A 22,097-nucleotide genomic window follows, 5' to 3' on the forward strand; every position below is an offset into this window, starting at 1 on the left:
TATGGCGCTCGGCTGCTGACCCGAAAGACGCGGGTTCGATCCCGGCCGCGGCGGTCGAATTTCGGTGGCGGCGAAATTCTAAAAGCCCGTGTACTGTGCGATATCAGTGCACGTTAAAGAGTGGTCGTCGAAATTTCCGGAGCCCTTTACTGCGGTGTCTCTGATAGTCTGAGTCGCTTGGGCATTAAACCCCCATAAACACGATGATCTTATTAATCAAGATCTTCTCAGGCCGTGTGAAAGCAAGTGCAGCAAGGTAATCCGGCGGTGCAACGGCCTTAAGTCGAGCACAACTGCGCTCACACGCTCTAGTGTGCACTTGGACAGCGAAGTTGTTGGACGCATGAGTGGGGTCGTCTGAATGGCGGCGTTCGGAACCGGCGGCGCTGGACCCATTTGGTCTTAAAACTAACATGGTCACCTTGGTGGCTCAGTGGTTATGGTGCTCGGCTGCAGACCCGAAAGGCGCGGGTTCGATCCCGGCTGCGGCGGTCAAATATCGATGGAGGCGAAATTTTAGAGGCCCGTGTGCTGTGCTGTCAGTGCACGTTAAAGAACCCCAGGTGGTCGAAATTTCCGGAGCTCTACACTACGGAGCCCTACACTGCACTACATAGCTCCAGTTGCTTTGCTACGTTAAGCGCCCATAAACCAAACCTGAAATTAATATGCTTGCCGATTTTCAATCATTTGCTCTCTTTTCTTTTTTTTTTTTCAGTGCGAAAACACTTAACCACACTGCCCAGGTTTTCAGCGGTGTATGCCTCTGAGTAGCGACTACAACTGGAAGGCTTAGGCTCTGTTGTTTTTGAGGAAAGGAACAGCGCATAACTGGCTCCCTGTGTTAGTGGGCACCTCACTCGCGCTTCGAGGTACTTCGTGGTGATGGTGTACACTTGCAAAACCTGCTTTCGCACAATATTTCATGCTTAGGAATGCTAAACCGCCAGCCATTTTTTGAAAAACCCTTTGGGCAGACTTCAGCCACCAGCTGCGTCTTAGCCAATTCACCGCAGTGGGTAATCGCCACCTGCGTCAAGAGGACAACACAAGCGAATGAGGAAGACTAAGCGCGGCTGCGCCTATGCGCACGTGTCCAACGGTGAGCGGACCTCGGGCGATGCGCGAGCCACAGTCATTTGGAACGCTTCTCTGTCTGGAGGAAGCCGCCGCCGACGTCGAACGCTGTTCATCGGTCCAGAGGAACCAGAAACGCAGCCATCCGGACATCAAAATCGGCTCCTCCCTGCCAACAAAGAATGTTCGCCACAGGGAGCTGTCGATGGCCTGCGGTCATCGGTCTGCCTGCTGGAGACTACTCCCCGACCATCGGCCTGGGAATCCGCGCCCACCATGACTCCCTCGGTGACCCAACCGGTATGCGATTTCTCTTGAGTTACCGTTTCACCCTGCTTGTTAGGCGTTTAAATTCGTATTTCTTTCAGGGCGCCGGTATAGTAAAATCAACGAGTTTGGAGGGACGGCTTCCAGACTAGTGCTCCGCCGTCGCCTCCCTCATGCAGTCGCAGGAAATTGTCCCGGCGTATTAAGGCGAAAGCCTTTAATGCCTCATACTGTCGTTAGCAGACGCTGTCGGCAGCGGTATCGACAGATTTGTACGCATTTCGGCGTCACTGCTTAATAAGAAACTGAGCCGAGGGTGGGAATCGAACCAGGGCCTTTGGCATTTGAAGCGGAGACGCTACACTCTGCCACGAAGGCTCAAGGTTCGAGCATGAATAAAGGCGCATCTGTAATGAATGCATGGGTTTCATAAATAAAATAAAAGGAAGAAAGTGAAGGAAAGGAAAAATAAAAATAAAAATGCGAAAATAAACAAAAATAAAAACAAAACAAAACTGAGATGTGAAAATAAAAATAAAAAGAATAAAAATAAGAAAAAGAGCACAAATAAAATAAAAAATATGAAAAATAAAAAATGAATAAAAACAATGAGTAAAGCAGAAATTTGGGCAAGTTGGTACGTGTTTGTCTTTACCCCTCAGTTTCCACGTCCCGTCTTTGTTGCGCTGTTTCAAAAATGAATAAAAACAAACTGTGCGCCAGGAAACGCTTTCGCCTTGCAGCACTTTAGAGAGCCAAAGTGCCCCGTGAATTTTTTAATTTGTGGAGCGGTAGCGTACTGTCTCTGGAAGAGCCATAAGAGAATATACGGCTCTGTTAATTGTGCTCCTTTTCGCCCTTGTTAGCCGTTTTTGTATGTGCAGGAATCTGCATCCGTGTTTGAGCGTCTGAACGACAGGGAGTGCGTTGCAGTCTCACGTGCAGTGTCTCAAGTGCATTGCACTTAACTGGCTATGCGAAGTGTGCGCCGCGTCCCTTGCCCTCCCTCTCCGTCTTGCGCGCAGCAGCACTAGCTGAGTAAGCAGTTGCGTTCCTCTGCATCCGCGATATGAATTTTGTCTCTCGTAATGATAGCATTGCTATAACCACATAGCGATGGACGCGTCTGAGTTGCGGACAGCTCCGCATCTCTGCTTAGTGGCCAGTCGCCCGCGTCCCGCGCAACAGGGCAACCTGTTGACTTAGGCAGCGGTAGGAAGTGCGCTTGCTTCGATGGCGAGGCGGCTATCGCTCTAGCTATCTCCTCTTCAGCCGCTACTAAAATTATATCCGATTCGCAACCAGTAATCCTAAATTATAGCACTGGTCGTATCTCTCGGCAAGCCAGCACCATCCTCCGACGCTAGAATCCCTCCAGAACCGTAACGCTCATCTGGGCGCCAGCACATGCCGGACTACCCGGAAACGAGGAGGCGCATGCCCTCGCCCGAGATCTTACCCTCCGGGCGGGAGAGCACACCGCCTCCTCCATCGAAGGGGAGTACGTGTTAAATTTCCGTGACATCCTACAACACTATCGTTCCAACAGACAGATATACGCACCTCCTCACCCTTCGCTATCAACCGCGGATTCAACTTTCTGCTGCAGGCTTCAAACTCGCACACTCCCATACCCGATAGTCATGCACGGACGCTTCCCTGACCTATTATCCTGCTCCTCCTGTCGACTATGCGGCAAACCAGGCGACTTTATGCATGTTCTCCTCACCTGTTCCACTTACCCGCAACCCCCCCCCCCCCCTCCCCAGAGGTGGCACTCACTCACTGGGAACAGCTAATGTCTAGTTCAGCACTCAAAGACTAACGACTCACCATCACCAGTGCCTCTAACAGGCTGGCCTTCCAGGGTCTAGCACACCATTTGTAAGGGAGGAACCCACTGTGTGGGCCCCTCCCGCAGGCCATGAGGGGGGCTCTGCCCCCCACCTGTAATTTGTCATGACCAATAAAGTTTACACCATCACCTCTCTGACGCCGTCATCGAGGCGACCCATTCTGGTGCGGGTGGTGGTGTAAAACATTTATTTATACTATATACAAGAAAGGTATTGCTTGGACCGTGCCTGAAGGGCCCGGCCCTCACAATCACTAGGAGGGATCCCTAGTCCGGGACCCCTGTGGCCTCCGCGGCGGCCCGGGCTCTTGTCACCAGGGCTCGTTGGTCCTGGAGAGTTGAGCAGCCGAGCAGGGCAGCCTCCCAGTCCTCTCGGGTGGGGTGGGGTGGGAAAGCAGGATTGGCAGGGCATGCCCACACCATGTGATACGTGTCCGCAAACACTTCCCCACAGTGTGGACACTCGCCCGAAAAGGCCGAATTGAAATGTTTGAGCACTGCCGGGCACAGTACCGTGTTGGTGTAGAGGCGAAGTAGCCAACGCTCCTCTGCCTTATTGAGGCCTTTACAGGGGGGTGGGTATCGGCCGTGAGCGTTTTGATGCAGGAGAGAGATCTCCCGAAAAGTAATAGCCGGATTAAAATCAGTAGCCGGATCAGGCGGCGAGAGAGGCGATGCCCGGTGGTTAAGCGCGCGGGCGGTAGTGTCCGCTACCTTATTTCCCATTATCCCCGCATGTGCTGGGGCCCAGATGATGGTGCGCCGGGTTGGGAAATCCCGGTACTCACATCTGTGTAAAATTTGGAAAGCACGATCTGGAATTTGGCCCTGTTGAAAATTGCGGCAAGCTTCTCTTGAGTCGGTGATAATGACTCGGGACGCTGGATCCGCAGCTGCAAGTGCGATAGCAACTTCCTCCGCGAATGTAATGTTGGGGGCACGGAAGGTGAGGCCCTGAACTGGGTTGTTTTGGTGGACAACGGCAGCCGTGTACCACCCCCCATGGTGTGGACCTGCCGCGTCCGTGTAAAATACCCCTGGTCGAGCACCGTACTGCTTGGAAATGGCCTCCGCTCGCGCGAGGCGGCGGCCATCATGGGCATCTTTTGTCATGTTATTGGGGAGGGGGCGAACCTTTAGTGCGAAGCGCCAGGCCTCGGGCATGGATACCCGCTTCTCCTCTTGGGTTGTGTAATTGATGTGGAGGCGGGTGAGTAGGCGGCTACCCGCACGTGTTTTGCTTAACCGCAAGTATTGATTGCTGAGATGAGCCTCGCGCAGCTCCCCAAAGGTGTTCGTCATCCCCAGGCCGAGGAGACGTTGGCTGGATGTTGCAATTGGGAGGTCGAGAGCTCTCTTATAGATTTTTCGGAGAATCACTTCGAAAGCGTTCTCATCGCATTTGCGCAGGTGGAGGTACGGTGCCGAATACAGGATTCGACTGGTTACGAATGCATTCGCCAGCCGCAGGGCGTCTTTGCATCGCAACCCCCCTCGTTTGTTTGATACCCGGCGGACCATACGGCCCACCTGATCCCCCACCTTGCGGAGTTTCTTCAGCGTGGTGTCAATCTTGCGGTTCTTTTGTATGTAGAGTCCCAATACTCTGATTTCATCGCGTTCAGGTATCGGGCCCGACTGGCGTCGCCCACAGATTGCGCATGCTGGCTCGCACGTCATGTGCTGTCACAACACGTTGGAACATCTCGTCCAATGAAAGGCTGTCACGTGGCATGTGGTCGCGACTGGTGAGAGACGCCCCGTGCATCTCGGCCAATGAAAGACTGTTGCGTGGCCTGCGGTCACGACTGGCGAGAGACGCGCCGTGCGACGTCTCGGCCAATGAGATACTGTTACGTGGCGTCCTGTGGTCACGACTGGCGGGAGACGCGCCGTGTGACGTCTCGGCCAATGAGGTACTGTTACGTGTCGGCCTGTGGTCACGACTGGCGGGAGACGCGCCGTGCAACATCTCGGCCAATGAGAGACTGTTACGTGGGAACATCTCGGCCAATGAGAGACTGTTACGTGGCGGCCTGGTCACGACTGACTGTTAAGAGACGCGCCGTGCGAACGGGTGCTTCAGTATTCGCTGTGACATGCGATCGCTGGCCACCCGCGTTTAGCTTCAACGCACAAGTTCGCGGTTTAATAGCAACGCAGGAAACTTCCCGCGGAGGAGACATTGAGTGTCGATGCCCCAACTGAAGAATCCCGTGCTCACTAGCTGGCTCCGATGAGAATGCTGCCCAGGTGAGTCCGCCCTCGGCGGTGACTTGGTGGCTTTGGCGTTTTAAGGCGAAAGCCTTCAATGCCTCATACTGTTGTAAGCAGCCGTGTCGGTAGATGTGTCCGCGTTTTGACGGGTGTCCAGCGAGATATGTGAGACAGTTACTGCGTAATTTTCTTCTCTCAAATAGTATCCACTTTCTCCGTTATGGCCCCTCTTTCTCTTTCTTCTTTCACTCCCACTTCCTTCCTTCCTGTACGGTGCGGTTAAGGTGTCCACCGAGATGACAGAGAATTTCATTTCCTCAAAAAGTGTTGCGTTCAAAGGGCAAGGCATCGCGCCAAACGGGTGGTGGCGTTTCTCCCTTCCTGTACGGTGCGGCTCGGGTGTCCACCGAGATGAGAGAATTAGTGTATAATTTCCTCAAGGCGTCGCGTTCAAAGGGCAAGGCATCGCGCCGAACGGGTGGTGGCGTTCCGTGGACTCCCTGGCAGCGCTACAACATGCTGTCGTGTTCCACTCCTAAAGGCGAAGCTTAAGCGTCATTAATTAACAGTCATTTAATAATCAGTCATTGATTAGTAATTTGTCATTACTGCGTCATCAATTGTGTGATGTCATCCACGTCACCAGTATCACATAGGCAAAGTGGTGCGGAAAACGCTTTCGCCTCTATGCACTTTAGACAGTCAGAGTGCCCCCGGAGGAGAGACTGCGGCTTAGCGGCGGCGGCAGCGTCCGACCGAGGCCAAGGTCCCGAGCGTTCTTTAGCGCGTGCTAGCGACACTTCGTCCATTTATTAGAGGACTGCCGGAGAAGAGCTTGCAGCATAGCGGTGGCGGCAGCGTCCAGCCGAGGCCCAGGTCCCGAGCGTTCTCTAGCGCGTGCTAGCGACACTTCGTCCATTTATTATAGTACTGCCGGAGAAGAGCTTGCAGCATAGCGGTGGCGGCAGCGTCCAGCCGAGGCCCAGGTCCCGAGCGTTCTCAAGCACGTGCTAGCGACACTTCGTCCATTTATTATAGTACTGCCGGAGAAGAGCTTGCAGCATAGCGGCGGCGGCAGCGTCCAGCCGAGGCCGAGGTCCCGAGCATTCTCTAGCGCGTGCTAGCGACACTTCGTCCATTTATTATAGTACTGCCGGAGAAGAGCTTGCAGCATAGCGGTGGCGGCAGCGTCCAGCCGAGGCCCAGGTCCCGAGCGTTCTCAAGCACGTGCTAGCGACACTTCGTCCATTTATTATAGTACTGCCGGAGAAGAGCTTGCAGCATAGCGGCGGCGGCAGCGTCCAGCCGAGGCCGAGGTCCCGAGCATTCTCTAGCGCGTGCTAGCGACACTTCGTCCATTTATTATAGTACTGCCGGAGAAGAGCTTGCAGCATAGCGGTGGCGGCAGCGTCCAGCCGAGGCCCAGGTCCCGAGCGTTCTCAAGCACGTGCTAGCGACACTTCGTCCATTTATTATAGTACTGCCGGAGAAGAGCTTGCAGCATAGCGGTGGCGGCAGCGTCCAGCCGAGGCCCAGGTCCCGAGCGTTCTCAAGCACGTGCTAGCGACACTTCGTCCATTTATTATAGTACTGCCGGAGAAGAGCTTGCAGCATAGCGGCGGCGGCAGCGTCCAGCCGAGGCCGAGGTCCCGAGCATTCTCTAGCGCGTGCTAGCGACACTTCGTCCATTTATTAGAGGACTGCTGGAGAAGAGCTTGCAGCATAGCGGCGGCGGCAGCGTCCAGCGGAGGTCGAGGTCCCGAGCGTTCTCTAGCGCGTGCTAGCGACACTTCGTCCATTTTTTAGACGACTGCCGGTGAAGAGCTTGCGGCATAGCGGCGGCGGCAGCGTCCAGCCGAGGCCGAGGTCCCGAGCGTTCTCAAGCACGGGCCAGCGACACTTCGTCCATTTATTAGAGGACAGCTGGTGAAGAGCTTGCGGCGGCAGCAGCGTCTGGCCGAGGTCCCGAGAGTTCTCTAGCGCGTGCTAGCGACACTTCGTCCATTTTTTTAGACGACTGTCGGTGAAGAGCTTGCGGCATAGCGGCGGCGGCAGCGTCCAGCCTAGGCCGAGGTCCCGAGCGTTCTCAAGCACGTGCTAGCGACGGTGAAGAGCTTGCGGCGGCAGCAGCGTCCAGCCGAGGTCCCGAGCGTTCTCTAGCGCGTGCTAGCGACACTTCGTCCTCTTCCGCATTTCGCCACCGTCTGCCACGCGGGTGACTACATGTGTATCCTCCGCTCGAGTGCGGCTGAGTCATACCGCCAGCCGCCGCAGTGGATAAGTGGTTATGGCGCTCGGCCTCTTACCCGAAAGACTCGGATTCGAATGGAGGCGAAATTCTAGAGGCCCATGTACTGTGCGATGTCAGTACACCTTAAAAAAACCCCAGGTGGTCGAAATTTCCGGAGCCCTCACTACGGCGTCCCTCATAGCTTTGGGACGCTAAATCCCCTATAAAACAGTCGTACTAGCTGCCGCTCCACCCCATTATCTCTAGCGCCCCAGCGCGCGAGCCAACCTCGGAGATCCGTGCTCTTGGGATTAAATGAAACAATGAGCTGACACAAGCGGTGTTTATTGCTAGAAACAACAGACACCGCCTCGCAGCAGACGAGGGGATGTTCTTCGGTCGAGCTACGCTTGGCGCTTCCTTGCTGAACACCTAACCACATCGTCAGTGACTTGAAATGCTAAGCATGTCGCTCTATACTGCTCGTACAAAGGACAAAATGGTTGCCTAAAACGCCTAAGCTGCGAGCTATGGGCGCGTTTACGGCTGCGCACGTGGCATTTCGTCTGAACACCTGCTTCAAAACTGGGTGGAATTATAACCACCTGCATTTATTGGATTGCAACGTCTTTTCTAATTTTGCCGCTTGCCTCGGCTTTTGTAGCCACTTTCGCAGTCCGGCGCAGCTCTGGTGTTCTACTGAAGCATTTTTTCCTCTGTGCGAGGGAAACGCTGCGGAGTGATATGCTTTTGCGGACGCACTGCTTGCGTAGTTTCCATCACATTGCAGCGGAGTATACCGCGCGTCAGCCTGACTGCCTTCAGGGCAGGGGAGTAGGCTTCCTGGCTAGGTTGGGTACTGAGAGCTCCTGGCGAACGGGGGTACCCGTTGGTGACACCGTCGTCGTCGCTGTGATGAACGCGTCTGTCTGCTGTTGTGGTCAGCGAACGCTACGCCAACGTAGACGCAGACCACTATTACAGCCTTCTTGTCTTTTCTCTCTTCCTCCCTTCCCTCACGGCGTGGATATGAGAGTTAAGCCTTTTCTTTGCTCTAAAATCACAATCACATCGAAGACGCACAACGGCCAATTCAGGGAGCAGCGTCACCGCAGTCCGTTCGTGATCTCTCCGGTCAGCGGATGGGCTGTTTTCAGAGGCCTACTAGAGATGGCGATGACGTTCCGTGGACTCCCTGACAGCGCTGCAACACGGTGTCGCCTTTTGCGCTCCGCGCCTCTTCTTTCAGTCGTTCTCACATCCCTTTTTAACTCTTACTGTCTGCACGTGGCGGCGATTGTGAAAGCTCGAATGGACAAGCCAGTGCATTCTCCCTTCCGACGCAACAAAGACGACTGTGTCGGAACGAACGCTTTAAATTGGGCTCGCACCTCTAATAGTTTGGAATGGGGTCCTGGTTTTGTTGCGATCAGCGCGGCTGTTTTTTATGGTATTTTTATGGTTGTGCATGATGGGGCGGTAATCGCAGCACGCTTGGGTAGCGCAGGTTCCGGCCTGATTTGTGCGATGTGTTTTTGTGTTTCAGGTAGCTGCCTCGAGAAGAGGCGCGTTTCCTTCCCGTGCAGCCTGGAATAGCGCAAATCTGTCAAGCACGACCGCAGCGCATCGAAGGCGGCGCCAAACTGGCAAGCACGACCGCAGCGCATTCAAGGCGGCGCCAAGCTGTAGCGTGAAAGCAGGCCTCGTAGTCCATCCAATGCGGCGGCGAGGTAAGTGTTGTGCTGTGTGCGTGAGATGGGGTGCAGCTTTGGGCATATAGGCTAAGAGGGACGCCGTAGTGAAGGGCCTCGGAAAATTCTACCTCCTGGGTAATTCTGTCTACTGCTTGAAGAGCATCTAAGAACTGTGTCTCCTGACAGATGTTTGAGTACTCACCTTAGATGCTCACAATGTCTCTAGACTGCCTCAAGAGCATGGAAAGAAATGCGAAGGAGGAAACCTTTCTTGTCTAGAGTAGACGTATACATTTAATGCACTGCAGGTAAACGCGTACCGTATTCTAGGTTGGCTGATAGAAACATGTCCGCTGTCGTCTATGGAGCATCTCTCATCAGTTTTCTTTTTAGCTCTTCTTCGCGAGCGACAGCGCACTCGGCTTTGCCGCCTTTTTTGTATGGACGATCCGCGCAACCAGTAGGCTGCAGGGTAGAACTAGACTCCATGTCGCGCGCTGGTTTCGCATGTGGGACCTCGAAGACGATGCTGTTGACACGTGCTACTCCGGGGGCAGTGCAGCCAAAGTTCGTTTAGGTTCCCCTCCGTGCTCTTCCTTCGGTTCTCCCTCCACTCTGGAGTCAAGGTCAACCGAGGCACGGTGATAACGGGAGCTAAAACAATTCTCGCTTAAAATTCAGCCAGTCTTGCTGCATTGTATGTATCCTGTAGTAGCCCAGTTTGCTGCCCTAATCGTTCGTAGCCCTGGATGAAGCTACATTAGCTACTATCCCGTCCTTCGCCTTCCGGTGTACTTTTAGAGAGCTAGCTTAAGGCGAAGTATCCCGGCATATATGCGTAATAGTTGCAGCTGTGAACCTCGAGTTATCGAAAAAATTAGGAGACACTTTGGCGACTAAAGTGGTGCAAGGCGAACGCCTGAGTACAGGGGCCGAATCCACGAAAGTGTTCGCTTTGCAACGCGTTCGCTTTGCCGTGACGTCAGTTTGACGTTGACATCGGCGGGAGGATCATCAGTATTACCATAGGTGTAATTGTTCTTTATGCCTTTAGCGAAATTTGTAAAGACGTTGTAAGGGTGGTTGTTGGTGGGTTTGGTGTGGGTGGCACTTATGGAGGGTGCAGTTGGGTGGGTGGGTGATGGGGAGGGCAATGGTGGACAAGGGTCCAGTGAGGGGACGGATCGAGGGTGACGGTGGTTGGGTGGGTAGCCCCTTAACTGAGGGGTGCGGGGTGGAAAACGTTGGAAATGTGGCTGGTGCATGGAGGATCCTTGCTTGGGCTAGTGAATTCACTTCAGAAACTAGGCGTTTTTTTCTGGGTGGGGGAGGGGGTGAAGTGGTACTGCTTTGCAATAGGTGTCCATGCAACTTGCACCGACTTCATAACGGCAACCAGCATGGTGGGTGCTGTGATGTCGATGCAGACAACGATCTTTATAGTTCTGAGAAAGCTTAAGTACCACGACTGACAACATCCTCCCTTCTGTTTTGCTTCCTACCCTGGCGTCGTCCTGCCCATCACAGAGACCTCGAATGACAAACGGTGGTGTGATACAAGACACCTATTCGCTCCGACTCACTAGATTGTTCAATAACTGAACGCCCGACCACATCGTCCAAGGCTTGAGATGCGAAGCGTGTAGCTTTATACCGCACCATACTTTTGGGAGCTCTCACCGACAATCTGAGAAGTACACAGGACAAAATAGTTGCCTAACACGCTTAGGCTACGTGCTCTGTGCGTGTTTACGGAACACCTGCTTCAAAACAGGCCGGAATAATATCCACCTTGTATACACTTACGGGAGTGTCTTTTCGAATTATATGCTGCTTGCCTCGGCTTTTGCAGTCCGGTGCAGCTCTTGTGCTCTGTTGAAGCATTTTGTCCTCTGTGCGAGTGAAACACCGTGGAGTGATATGCTTTTGCAGAAGCACTGTTTGCGTAGTTTGCATCGCATTGCACGCGTAGTCGGAAGTGGATTATATATACCGTGCATCAGTGTGATTGCCTTGGTTTTATTGCTTATGGTGTTTAACGTCCCAAAGCGACTGAGACTGTGAGGGACGCCGTAATGAAGGGCTTCGGAAATTTCGACCAACTGATTAACGTGCACTGGCATCGCACAGTACACGGACCTCTAGATTTTCGCCTCCATCGTGGTCGGAATCGAACCCGCGTCTTATGGGTCAGCAGCCGAGCGCCATAACCACTGAGCCACCACGGCTAGGGTAGGTGGCTTAATTCCTTGCCCTATGAAGCTGGGTACTAGGGGCACCAAGTCGACGGTTGTATCTGTTGTGACTCCAAACCTCCTCCCTTTCCTTAAGGCGTCGCTGAGGTGTCCACCGATATGTGCGACAGTTACTGCACCTTTCATTTTCTCTGAAATCACAATCACAATATGCACAATGGCCAATTCGTGGAGCAGCGTCACTGCAGCCTGTTTTTGATCACATAGGGCAGTGGATGGGCTGTTTTGAGAGGCCTCCTAGAGGCTACGAGAGATTTGTCCAACGGGTAAGGCGTTGTGCCGAACGAGCGATGGCGTTCTGTGGACTCCCTGGCAGCGCTGCGACACGAATAAGGCGTCGCGCGGAAGGGGCGATGGCATTCCATGGACTCCCTGGCAGCGCTGCAACACTGTGTCGTTCCACTCGCAAAGGCGAAGCAAGCGTCCTCCATTTTTTTTCGACACGCTCGCATTCCACTGTCTGCGCAGGGCAGCGATTGGGGCTCTTAGCTCGAGTGAGTGACAGGTCACTGCATTCTTCCTTCATACGCAAACGACGATCGCCCTGTCAGGAGCAGTGAAACGAACACTTCAAATTAGGCTCGAACCTCTCTGTTTGGAATGGGCTCGCGATTTTGCCGTGACCAGTGCGGCTGTCGGCAGTATTTTTATGGTTGTGCATGACGGCGATGAGTGCGAGAGTCGCAGCACCACTTGGTTAGCGCAGGTTCGGTCGTGATTTGTGCAATGTGTTTTTGTGTTTCAGGTAGCTGCCTTGAGAAGAGGCGCGTTTCCTCCCCGTGCAGCCTGGAATAGCGCAAATCCGTCAAGCACGACCGCAGCGCATTGAAGGCGGCGGCAAGCTGTCAAGCACGACCGCAGTGCATTCAAGGCGGCGCCAAGCTGTAGCGTGAAAGCAGGCCTCGTACTCTCCGTCCAAAGCGGCGGCGAGGTAAGTCTTGTGCTGTGTGCGTGAGATGGGGGGCAGCTTTGGGCAGCTAGGCTAAGAGGGACGCCGTAGTGAAGGGCTCCGGAAATTTCTACCTCCGGCTAATCCTGTCTGCTGCTTTAAGAGCATCTGATAACTGCGTCTGCTGACAAATGAGTACTCATTCTAGATGCTCACAATGTCTCTAGACTGCCTCAAGAGCATGGAAAGAAATGGGAAGCAGCAAATCTTTCTTGTCTAGAGTATACGTATACATTTAATGCACTGCATTTAACGCGTACCGCATTGTGGTAGGACCATGGATATGGCCGATACGGAGCGTGGCGCTCTGAACGCTGCACGGATGTGGGAGGCAAGATCCACAAATGTGCGGCGGGTCGAACAGAGAGCACTAAAGTAAGGGCGACACTGACCGCAAACACTCCGCACGACAAAATGCTGACATCTGCACTAACACATTTCTCACACCTGAAAGCGCGCGTTCCAACCCAGGCGAACTGAAGTCATGGTCGCCGCTCACTCATCGCAGCATTCAACGCAAGTGCAGCAATTGCAAAGGCACAGTGGGAACTAGAGCTAGCGCTGATCATCAGTATTACCATAGGTGTAATCGTTCTTTATGCCTTTAGTGAAATTTGTAAGGACGTTGTAAGGGTGGTTGTTGGTGGGTTTGGTGTGGGTGGCACTTATGGAGGGTGCAGTTGGGTGGGTGGGTGATGGGGAGGGCAATGGTGGACAAGGGTGCAGTGATCGAGGGTGACGGTGGTTGGGTGGGTAGCCCCTTAACTGAGGGGTGCGGGGTGGAAAACGTTGGAAATGTGGCTGGTGCATGGAGGATCCTTGCTTGGGCTAGTGAATTCACTTCAGACACTAGGCTTTTTTTTCTGGGTGGGGGGAGGGGGTGAAGTGGTACTGCTTTGCAATAAGTGTCCATGCAACTTGCACCGACTTCATAACGGCAACCAGCATGGTGGGTGCTGTGATGTCGATGCAGACAACGATCTTTATAGTTCTGAGAAAGCTTAAGTACCACGACTGACAACATCCTCCCTTCTGTTTTGCTTCCTACCCTGGCGTCGTCCTGCCCATCACAGAGACCTCGAATGACAAACGGTGGTGTGATACAAGACACCTATTCGCTCCGACTCACTAGATTGTTCAATAACTGAACGCCCGACCACATCGTCCAAGGCTTGAGATGCGAAGCGTGTAGCTTTATACCGCACCATACTTTTGGGAGCTCTCACCGACAATCTGAGAAGTACACAGGACAAAATAGTTGCCTAACACGCTTAGGCTACGTGCTCTGTGCGTGTTTACGGAACACCTGCTTCAAAACAGGCCGGAATAATATCCACCTTGTATACACTTACGGGATTTCAGTGTCTTTTCGAATTATATGCTGCTTGCCTCGGCTTTTGCAGTCCGGTGCAGCTCTGGTGCTCTGTTGAAGCATTTTGTCCTCTGTGCGAGTGAAACACCGTGGAGTGATATGCTTTTGCAGAAGCACTGTTTGCGTAGTTTGCATCGCATTGCACGCGTAGTCGGAAGTGGATTATATATACCGTGCGTCAGTGTGATTGCCTTCGTTTTATTGCTTATGGTGTCCCAAAGCGACTGAGACTATGAGGGACGCCGTAATGAAGGGCTTCGGAAATTTCGACCAACTGATTAACGTGCACTGGCATCGCACAGTACACGGGCCTCTAGATTTTCGCCTCCATCGTGGTCGGAATCGAACCCGCGTCTTATGGGGCAGCAGCCGAGCGCCATAACCACTGAGCCACCACGGCTAGGGTAGGTGGCTTAACTCCTTTCCCTATGAAGCTGGGTACTAGGGGCACCAAGTCGACAGTTGTATCTGTTGTGATTCCAAACCTCCTCCCTTTCCTTAAGGCGTCGCTGAGGTGTCCACCGATATGTGCGACAGTTACTGCACCTTTCATTTTCTCTGAAATCACAATCACAATATGCACAATGGCCAATTCGGGGAGCAGCGTCACTGCAGCCCGTTTTGGATCACATAGGGCAGTGGATGGGCGGTTGTGAGAGGCCTCCTAGAGGCTACGAGAGATTTGTCCAACGGGTAAGGCGTTGTGCCGAACGAGCGATGGCGTTCTGTGGACTCCCTGGCAGCGCTGCGACACGAATAAGGCGTCGCGCGGAAGGGGCGATGGCGTTCTGTGGACTCCCTGGCAGCGCTGCAACACTGTGTCGTTCCATTCGCAAAGGCGAAGCAAGCGTCCTTCAATTTTTTTCGACACGCTCGCATTCCACTGGCTGCACAGGGCAGCGATTGGGGCTCTTAGCTCGAATGAGTGACAGACCACTGCGTTCTTCCTTCGGACGCAAACGGCGACTGCCGTGTCAGGAGCAGTGAATCGAACACTTCAAACTGGGCTCGAACCTCTCTCAGTTTGGAATGGGCTCGCGATTTTGTCGTGACCAGTGCGGCTGTCAGCGGTATTTTTATGGTTGTGCATGACGGCGATGAGTGCGAGGGTCGCAGCGCCACTTGGATAGCGCAGGTTCGGTCATGATTTGTGCAATGTGTTTTTGTGTTTCAGGTAGCTGCCTTGAGAAGAGGCGCGTTTCCTCCCCGTGCAGCCTGGAATGGCACAAATCTGTCAAGCACGACCGCAGCGCATTCAAGGCGGCTCCAAACTGCAGCATGAAAGCAGGCCCCTTAGTCCAACCAAAGGGACGGCAAAGGGAGATAAGCCAGTCACCGAGCAAGTGTTGTGTGTGTGAGGTGAGGTGCAGCTTTATGAAGCGTGTGTAATCCTATCGACTGTTTAACTTCGAGTGTATAAGACCTGTCTCTCCTGACAGATGTTTAATCACTCGCTCTAGAGGCTCAGAATATTTCTAGACTGCCTCAAGAGCATGGAAAGAAACGGGAAGGGGAAAATATTTCTTGTTGTTGCGAATAGACCTATATATTTAATGCACTACAGGTAAGGCGTACCGAATTCTAAGTTGGCTGATGGAAACTGTTAGCCTTTGATAGTTTTTGGAGCGTCTCTCGTCAGTTACTTTTCTTTTTTTGAGCTTTTCTTCGCGAGTGACAGCCCGCTCTGCTTTGCGTCTTTTTATGTATGGACGACCCACGCGACCAGCAGGCTGCAGGGTCGAACTTATGCACCTTGACGTCACGCGCTGGCTTCACAGTTCACTCGCCCTGATCATCCCTACAAAGTCAATCGCCCAGTGTGTCAGTCATCTCTTTACGCGCAATCATTCATACCTAGAACCATAAGTGACTGGGATAACCTACCATCAGAAATTGCTACCGAGCTTCACCCAGACAAATTTCGCAAAATGCTGCTTACTCACATCAGAATGTGACGTCCCTGTGGGAACGTGCACTGGACATTGCACAGTACACGGGTCTCTAGCATTCTGCCTGCATCGGAATTGAACCCGTGTTTTTCGGGTCAGCAGCGTAGTGCCATAACTACTGAGCCACCGCGAGGCCAGTTGTTAACGTCCAATGAAGCGGTGCATTTGTCTCCCTGGCAGCCTTCTTCTAGCTCGAGGAACCATGGACTCGCTACCTAATCTTTTTTGTGGGTTTCCTCAAGTATAGCTGTAGGGTGCAGCTTAGAAAATGGTTAGACAAAGGTGAAAGTATATTCCAAATCTAAGCTGTTTTTAAGACGCCTTGTTAAGAGAAATGTGACCATATTGCCATATTTCTTATCACGCGTGAGAACATTGCCATGATATTGAACAACTATTGCTTCTTTTTCAAGTACAATCACGATGTTGTCGATGAAGTTGATTCTGCTGACTGCTCCGAGCGAAAAGTGCTGTTCCTTTCTTAACGAAAAAAACTGACCGCTTCCAACTTAGGGCTTCCACTGGAAACATTCATAGCCACTTGGATCCTCGCTAGCCGGCGCGAGCTTTTGTGCAACAAACTTTTAGAGTTATTGCACAACAAAGAGGTGGCTTACAAGAAGGACACCGTGAATCTATAGGCAATATTTTTCAGCTTTCTAGCAGTGTTTAGCAAGTCTTCACGACACTATTGTTTAGCAAGATGGTCGCCTAGACCCTCCCTCACTACGCAGTCAGAAAATTTTCGGCGAAACAAAGAACTAGGAAAGAAAAACAAGAAATTTACCGTCATAAACTGCACGCAATACGTGGGTGCACAACGCATTACTGATTAAATTTATGGCACAAAAGAAGTTTTAGCTGCAGATATTGAACTGGTAATTCCCGTTCCCACTTCCACGAAAGCCTAAACAGTGTTCGTACCTACAAACACCAAAGAAAAAACACGATGTTCCCTTGTGCATGCGCGTGTGCGGTGGCTCAGAGGTTATGGTGCTCGGCTGCTCGAAAGACGCAGGTTCGATCCCGGTCGGGACTGCCGCATTTCTAATGAGGCGAAACGCCAGAGGCCGGTGTATTGTACGATGTACCTGCAGATTTAAGAACCCCTGCTGGTTAAAATTTCCGGAGCCTTCAACTACGGTGTCCTCATAGCCTGAGTCGCGTTTAATTACTACAGTGTGCTTTCCTTTCTTAGGATGTCGAACATGTCTCATAACCTGCTATTGTTGACTCCACTTGTAAATTCAGGTCAAGTCTGGACTCTACCCTCGCTGAAGTTCTTCTGGAGAGGAGGACTACGGAAATAATGCGGGAAACGGTGCGACGCCTCCACCGGGCCGCAGCTTGAAAGCAGGTGGGCACCACTGAATAACAGGAAGCATTTTTATTGGTCAGGTTCTGCAGAGAGTGGGAAGAGTAATTCATCAGTATCAGCAGCTTGTCCCACCATTTCTCTGAAGTGTTTAGTTTAGTATCGATTACAGATTAAAATATCCGAATTCAGTTACGCGGTGCTTGCTGCTGGCGGCTAAAATATGGTGCCATGCATGAAAACGAAATGACTGCCGGAATGACGGAATGACGGAATGAACGTTTTCGGATGCAAAAAAACTGCGGCTCTCTTCCGAATCTTATTCTGTAGGCTTCCACTAGTAGTTGCGCAGTAAGCTGTAGTTTAGAACTTGTCAAAACACAGGCACACAATGTCTTGTTATTAGTTCTAATATTTATCAATTGTATACAGGATTGTTTGGCACAGTCGCTCTGCTTTGTGAGTACGTTGAACCGTTCTCGCAAGCTGTTATTGTTGACGCCACTTGTCATTCCAGGTGGACGCTCCTTTCGGAAGACATGAAGCGGGGAACGATGTGGGGCTTCCACCGGGTCGCAGCTTGAAGGCAGGTTTTGGCGTCAGCGGCGTCGCCTCGTGCGCGCTTCAAGGAAATTTGGCGAGGTAGGTCTAGATGCCCATTTTCAGCAAAGAACTAGAGCCTGAGGTCGGCGGCTTGATTCTGCCACCTCCTGTGTCAGAACGCACTTCGCGTTTCGTCTGCGCTATCGTTCCTCTGTGCATTTCCCGCCTTTCGTCTTGTAATGCCCGATTCCCCGCACCGCTGATGAACAGCACGGTACGTCTGGTCTCTCTCCCAGCTGCTAGATTGCCACCTAGATTGCCACAGGTTTTCTAATGCCAGCTGTTAAGTTAAGGATTCCTGTGCCGGTGCCGTGAAAGCCGCGCTGTGATCACGGCCGGACTGAGGCAACGCTGCGCGTCACTCCTCTCTAGTCCGGCATTGCATTCATGGAGTCGCCAGCGGAGACGTAGAACACCAGTCGCATTGCAGCAGTACCATGGATCTTAGTCGATGAGGAGCTTTGCACTCGGAACCCTGCACGGATGCAAGAGGCAAGAGCCACAAATGTGCGGCGGGTCGAACAAAGCAGGAGTGAAGTGGCGACGCTGACCGCAAACGCGCCACACGATATCAAATTGTGACGTCTGTGCTAACATACTTCTCACACCGCTGTAGTTGCAACCCTGCTGAATTAAACCCACGATCATCATTCGTTAGTAACAGCATTCAAAGCAAATACAATAACTGCAAAGGCACAGTGGGTACTAGCTAACGCTGAACATCTGTATCACCGTAGATATATTGTTCTTTATGCCTTTATCGAAACTTGTAAGGACGTTGTCTACGTGTGGTTCACTGCCCGGGAGAAAGCACACACCAGAACTGGCAATGACACTGAAGTGACTTAAGTGCCCGGTTTCGAAAGTGGGCCACCGGCCGTTCGTGGCCATGGTGGTGTGCAGGATGTTTGTACGGCTATTGCCGAGCACACGTATCGCGATAAAGCGTCCCCATCCTAGCAAGCATTGCCTCCCTGTGTCATTAGCGTGGTTCCTGTCGGGCCAGAGCCGGCTGATAGAAGGGACGACTGCTGGGCAAAACAGAACAAACGCGCACACTTTCGTGCACGTGCTACCGTTGACAATTTCAGTGTTATGTTTTAGGTATCGGTTTTTCGGTGCCTCATTTCTTAGAGGTCAATGTAAACAAAGGGTGAGAAGCTCTCTTTAGTTGGTAAATGAGGGGCCAATCCAACGAGTTCGATTTCCTCTTGTGTTCAAGGTAGCCGCCTCTTCTTGGCTGTTCAGTGCGTCACTGGAGGTGCAGGACCGGTTATAATCCGAAGGAGCCCTCTACGCACCCCGTTTGCGGTGCCTCAGCATCTGCTTGTTCTACTCGTTCTTTGCTCCTGCTTTCATTATTCTCCTGGATGACGTCAGCTTGTACCTCTTTAATGCGAGAGCATTTTTATGCTAGTCGGTGGGGTCGTGTCACCAAAACGTGTCCGCAAAACATGTCCGCAGCAGTTGTGAAGTTCTCTGAAGAGGTAGCATCAAACGAGTGGTTGTGATGGATAGAGGACGGTGTGAGGATGATGCGCAAACTAAAAAATTGTCGCTATGATTAGGTAATTAATTACAGCCAATAATTAGTCAGAATATCGAAATTGATTGCCAAAATAGTGCAGACAGCAATAACAGACAGTTGTACTAAGTGAATGAAAAAGTATAAGTTCAAAATGAATTAAAATGTGTTCGGTGAATGAAATTCAAAGTAATCGATTAAAAACTCCGCATTCATTTGGAGTAATTAATTAATATCAAGCAAAAGCAATGGAGGGTTGAATGGTTTTGCCGGGCATATAGTAAGTAGACGGAAAAGCAAATGAGGCGTCAAATTTGAACAAGATGGGTAATGAATCATCGACCGATAAGGTTAAAAAATCGATGATTTTTCGACTGATAATAATCAAATGATCTATAATTAATAATTTGACCACTAATTACTCAACTGATAGATAGTTAATCACTTGACTGATAGTTGGTCAATAATTGATTATATTAATCGATTGATAAATAATAAAGAGAGGCAAAAAGAGACGTGTGCTGAGGAGGCGTCAATGATTTCACATTCTCCCAATGCGGGTCGCCGCAGTGCTCTCCAATTTTCATGCCTCATCCTTAGCCTTGTTCCTCTTTTTCTCTGCTTGTCACGTATCCCTTTCTTGTCTTCCCCAATATCGCTTGGAATATTGTGGAACCGGGAAGAAAAAGGGAATGTCGGTACCATAGACACTAGAAAAATTGCAGCTCCGCATTGACAGGGCAATTTTGGAGCAGATCTGTGCGATGTGTCTGTTGCAGATGGCACCAGCTCTCTCAAGAGACGCGTTTCCTTTGCGGCCAGCGTGGAGTCTAATCCACGCCGAAGCCGTAGCGCAGAAGCAGGTGCGCCGTTCCATCCAAGATGGCGGCATGTCAAGCTCCGGCGATGACGCGCTCCTTCTGCATGCCCGCCCAGCTGGATGTCCCCTGGCCTAGTGAGTTTGGTTGTGCACTATTCGGGTGAAATAAGATGCAGGATTGGGACTGCTTGTGTAACCTTTTTGGACACATATCTGACACATAGAAAGGAACAGTGCGGAGAGAACCGAAGGCGGGAAGATTTGTCCAATGTCCAGCCCGCCTCCGTGGCTCTGTGATTGTGGTTTTCATCTAATATCTCCGATAGGGAAATGCGCGCACTGCATTTTAAGGGAGGACAGCCTTTCTGGCCTCGAAAGGAAGTGCAATGCTAGAGGCCCGTGCACTGTGCGATGTCAGTTCACGCCAGAGAACCTCAGGTAAAAATTATCCAGAGCCCTCCACTACGGCGTCACCATATATAGCTTCAGTCGCTAGGTGACGCTGAACTCCGTATGACCACTAACATTTCTGGCCGCATTCTTAAGCTTCGTGCACTGATTGTCTCTCAAATCACACGCAGTTAACGGCAGCTAGGAGCCGCAGAATTGCGTCTTTGCATAGCCGGTGTGTCCGGCGGCTCTAGGAGTCTGTCCAGCAAGCTTACGGGGTGCACAAACCCCGTAAGTGCATTGTCTAGGACATTTCGCAGCCTCTTTTGTCATGGGGTGGGATGGAAAATGCCTCTCGAACGCACGCTGTCTGTCTGTCTGCGGGTTATAATTGTTGCAGTTGTAGTGCAGCCTTGCAGTTGGTGGACATCGGTCCCTACATTGAATGAATTGTTTGGGAATGGATGAAAGGGGCACCCAAATGCTTACGCTTGCCCTCGCTTTTTTGCGACCTACTCATCATGTTATTTTTTTTGGTCTTGTTTAGGCTTCGGGACTGTGTGGGTGGAGGAGGGGGCCGTTTGGGGAGCGATTGCAATTTTTACTTCCGCGTGGGTGTCTTCTGAAAAACTTGCCCGAGGATTTGTTGTACATGCTCTGACGTGAGCCCTTTCATTGGAGTCTCTCGTAAGCTCGACTTTCTTCGCAGCGGCGGCAGGCGGCAGGCCGCCGAGGAGCAAAAAGCCCGCCCGCCGATGTGGGCCGGACTGCGATTCCCGATCGGGCGCATGCTATGGCAGCTGCGCTACGCCTTGCTGTGCTACGCCTGCCGTCTGATGGGGCACTATCCGTGGACTGAGTGCTGCCGCACACTCTGGCCGCGAACTTGGATCCGGGAGTCGAGCGTACTGACGACCCTCTTCCGACCACTGGGTGGTGCCACTTGGCCAGGTGGGCTTGGCTATTCTGCTCGATTGAGATGCACAGCTAGTGACAGTGTTATGTCCTGTTCGCAATTTGGTTAGCAGAATGGAGAACGGTGCGATTCGTATTGCTTTATTTGAAAAGCAACAGCGCTGAAAGACGTTTGGGCGTACTAGGCAAAAGGAACAAAAGCTGGAGGAGCATTCACTTTTTCTAGTCCCACATGCTGCAGAGCTGTAAGCTGTGAGGTTTTACTTCCCGAAGCGACACTCTGGCTATGACGAGTGCTATAGCTGAGCCCTCCATTACGGCGACCCTCAGAGGCCAAGTGTCGCTTTGGAATGTTATTGACAATTAACATTTTCTTGAGAGCGAAAGGATGAGATGCCTGTCACGCTTGGTCAGTCTTTCTCTTATCCTGCTGTGCTATTACGAAGTTTTGCATATGCTTGCAGCTGTTTCGTTATTTCGAGGGGCAAATGGTCACCATTCTTGTCTGTCGCAATAGAAGCCTGTTATAACGTTATCCAGGTTATCCAGGCGAATTATGTGCCATAAGAAGCCATGTCAGTGTGTTGAATCTGGCGATTCCATGGGTTGCACGGAGCGTTTCTTCGAGGCAGGAACGGCGCATAGGAGGAATGGGGTTGGGGAG

At 51.9% G+C, this 22,097-nt stretch overlaps 1 protein-coding gene across 2 annotated transcripts; it reads left to right on the plus strand.

The window, feature by feature from the left end:
* Positions 1–920: 920 nt before the first annotated feature.
* LOC149365546 (uncharacterized) lies at positions 921–21,485 on the plus strand. Of its 2 annotated transcripts, none has more exons than XM_089543913.1 (7): positions 921–1,377; positions 9,193–9,376; positions 15,091–15,275; positions 17,117–17,222; positions 17,698–17,822; positions 20,088–20,263; positions 21,228–21,484. In XM_089543913.1, exons 1-4 carry the CDS (start codon positions 1,057–1,059, stop codon positions 17,141–17,143), a joined length of 717 nt encoding a protein of 238 aa, XP_089400039.1. In that variant the 5' UTR covers positions 921–1,056; the 3' UTR covers positions 17,144–17,222; positions 17,698–17,822; positions 20,088–20,263; positions 21,228–21,484. The 2 variants fall into 2 exon arrangements, 1 of the variants encoding a protein (XP_089400039.1); XR_016282958.1 differs by lacking the exons at positions 921–1,377; positions 15,091–15,275 and adding exons at positions 5,115–5,452; positions 12,341–12,526 and having other exon boundaries at positions 21,228–21,485.
* The last annotated feature ends 612 nt before the right edge of the window (positions 21,486–22,097 follow it).

The sequence above is a fragment of the Amblyomma mixtum genome, chromosome 1 (assembly GCF_055824585.1).
Source record: "Amblyomma mixtum isolate Tamu chromosome 1, ASM5582458v1, whole genome shotgun sequence".
Lineage (NCBI taxonomy): Eukaryota > Metazoa > Arthropoda > Arachnida > Ixodida > Ixodidae > Amblyomma > Amblyomma mixtum.

Coding starts and splice junctions, on each gene's coding strand:
- LOC149365546 (XM_089543913.1), top strand. CDS start 1,057: ATGAGGAAGACTAAGCGCGGCTGCGCCTATGCGCACGTGTCCAACGGT. Junction 1,378..9,192: donor CTCCCTCGGTGACCCAACCG/GTATGCGATTTC, acceptor TTTGTGTTTCAG/GTAGCTGCCTCGAGAAGAGG. Junction 15,276..17,116: donor GCAAGTGTTGTGTGTGTGAG/GTGAGGTGCAGC, acceptor TTGTAAATTCAG/GTCAAGTCTGGACTCTACCC.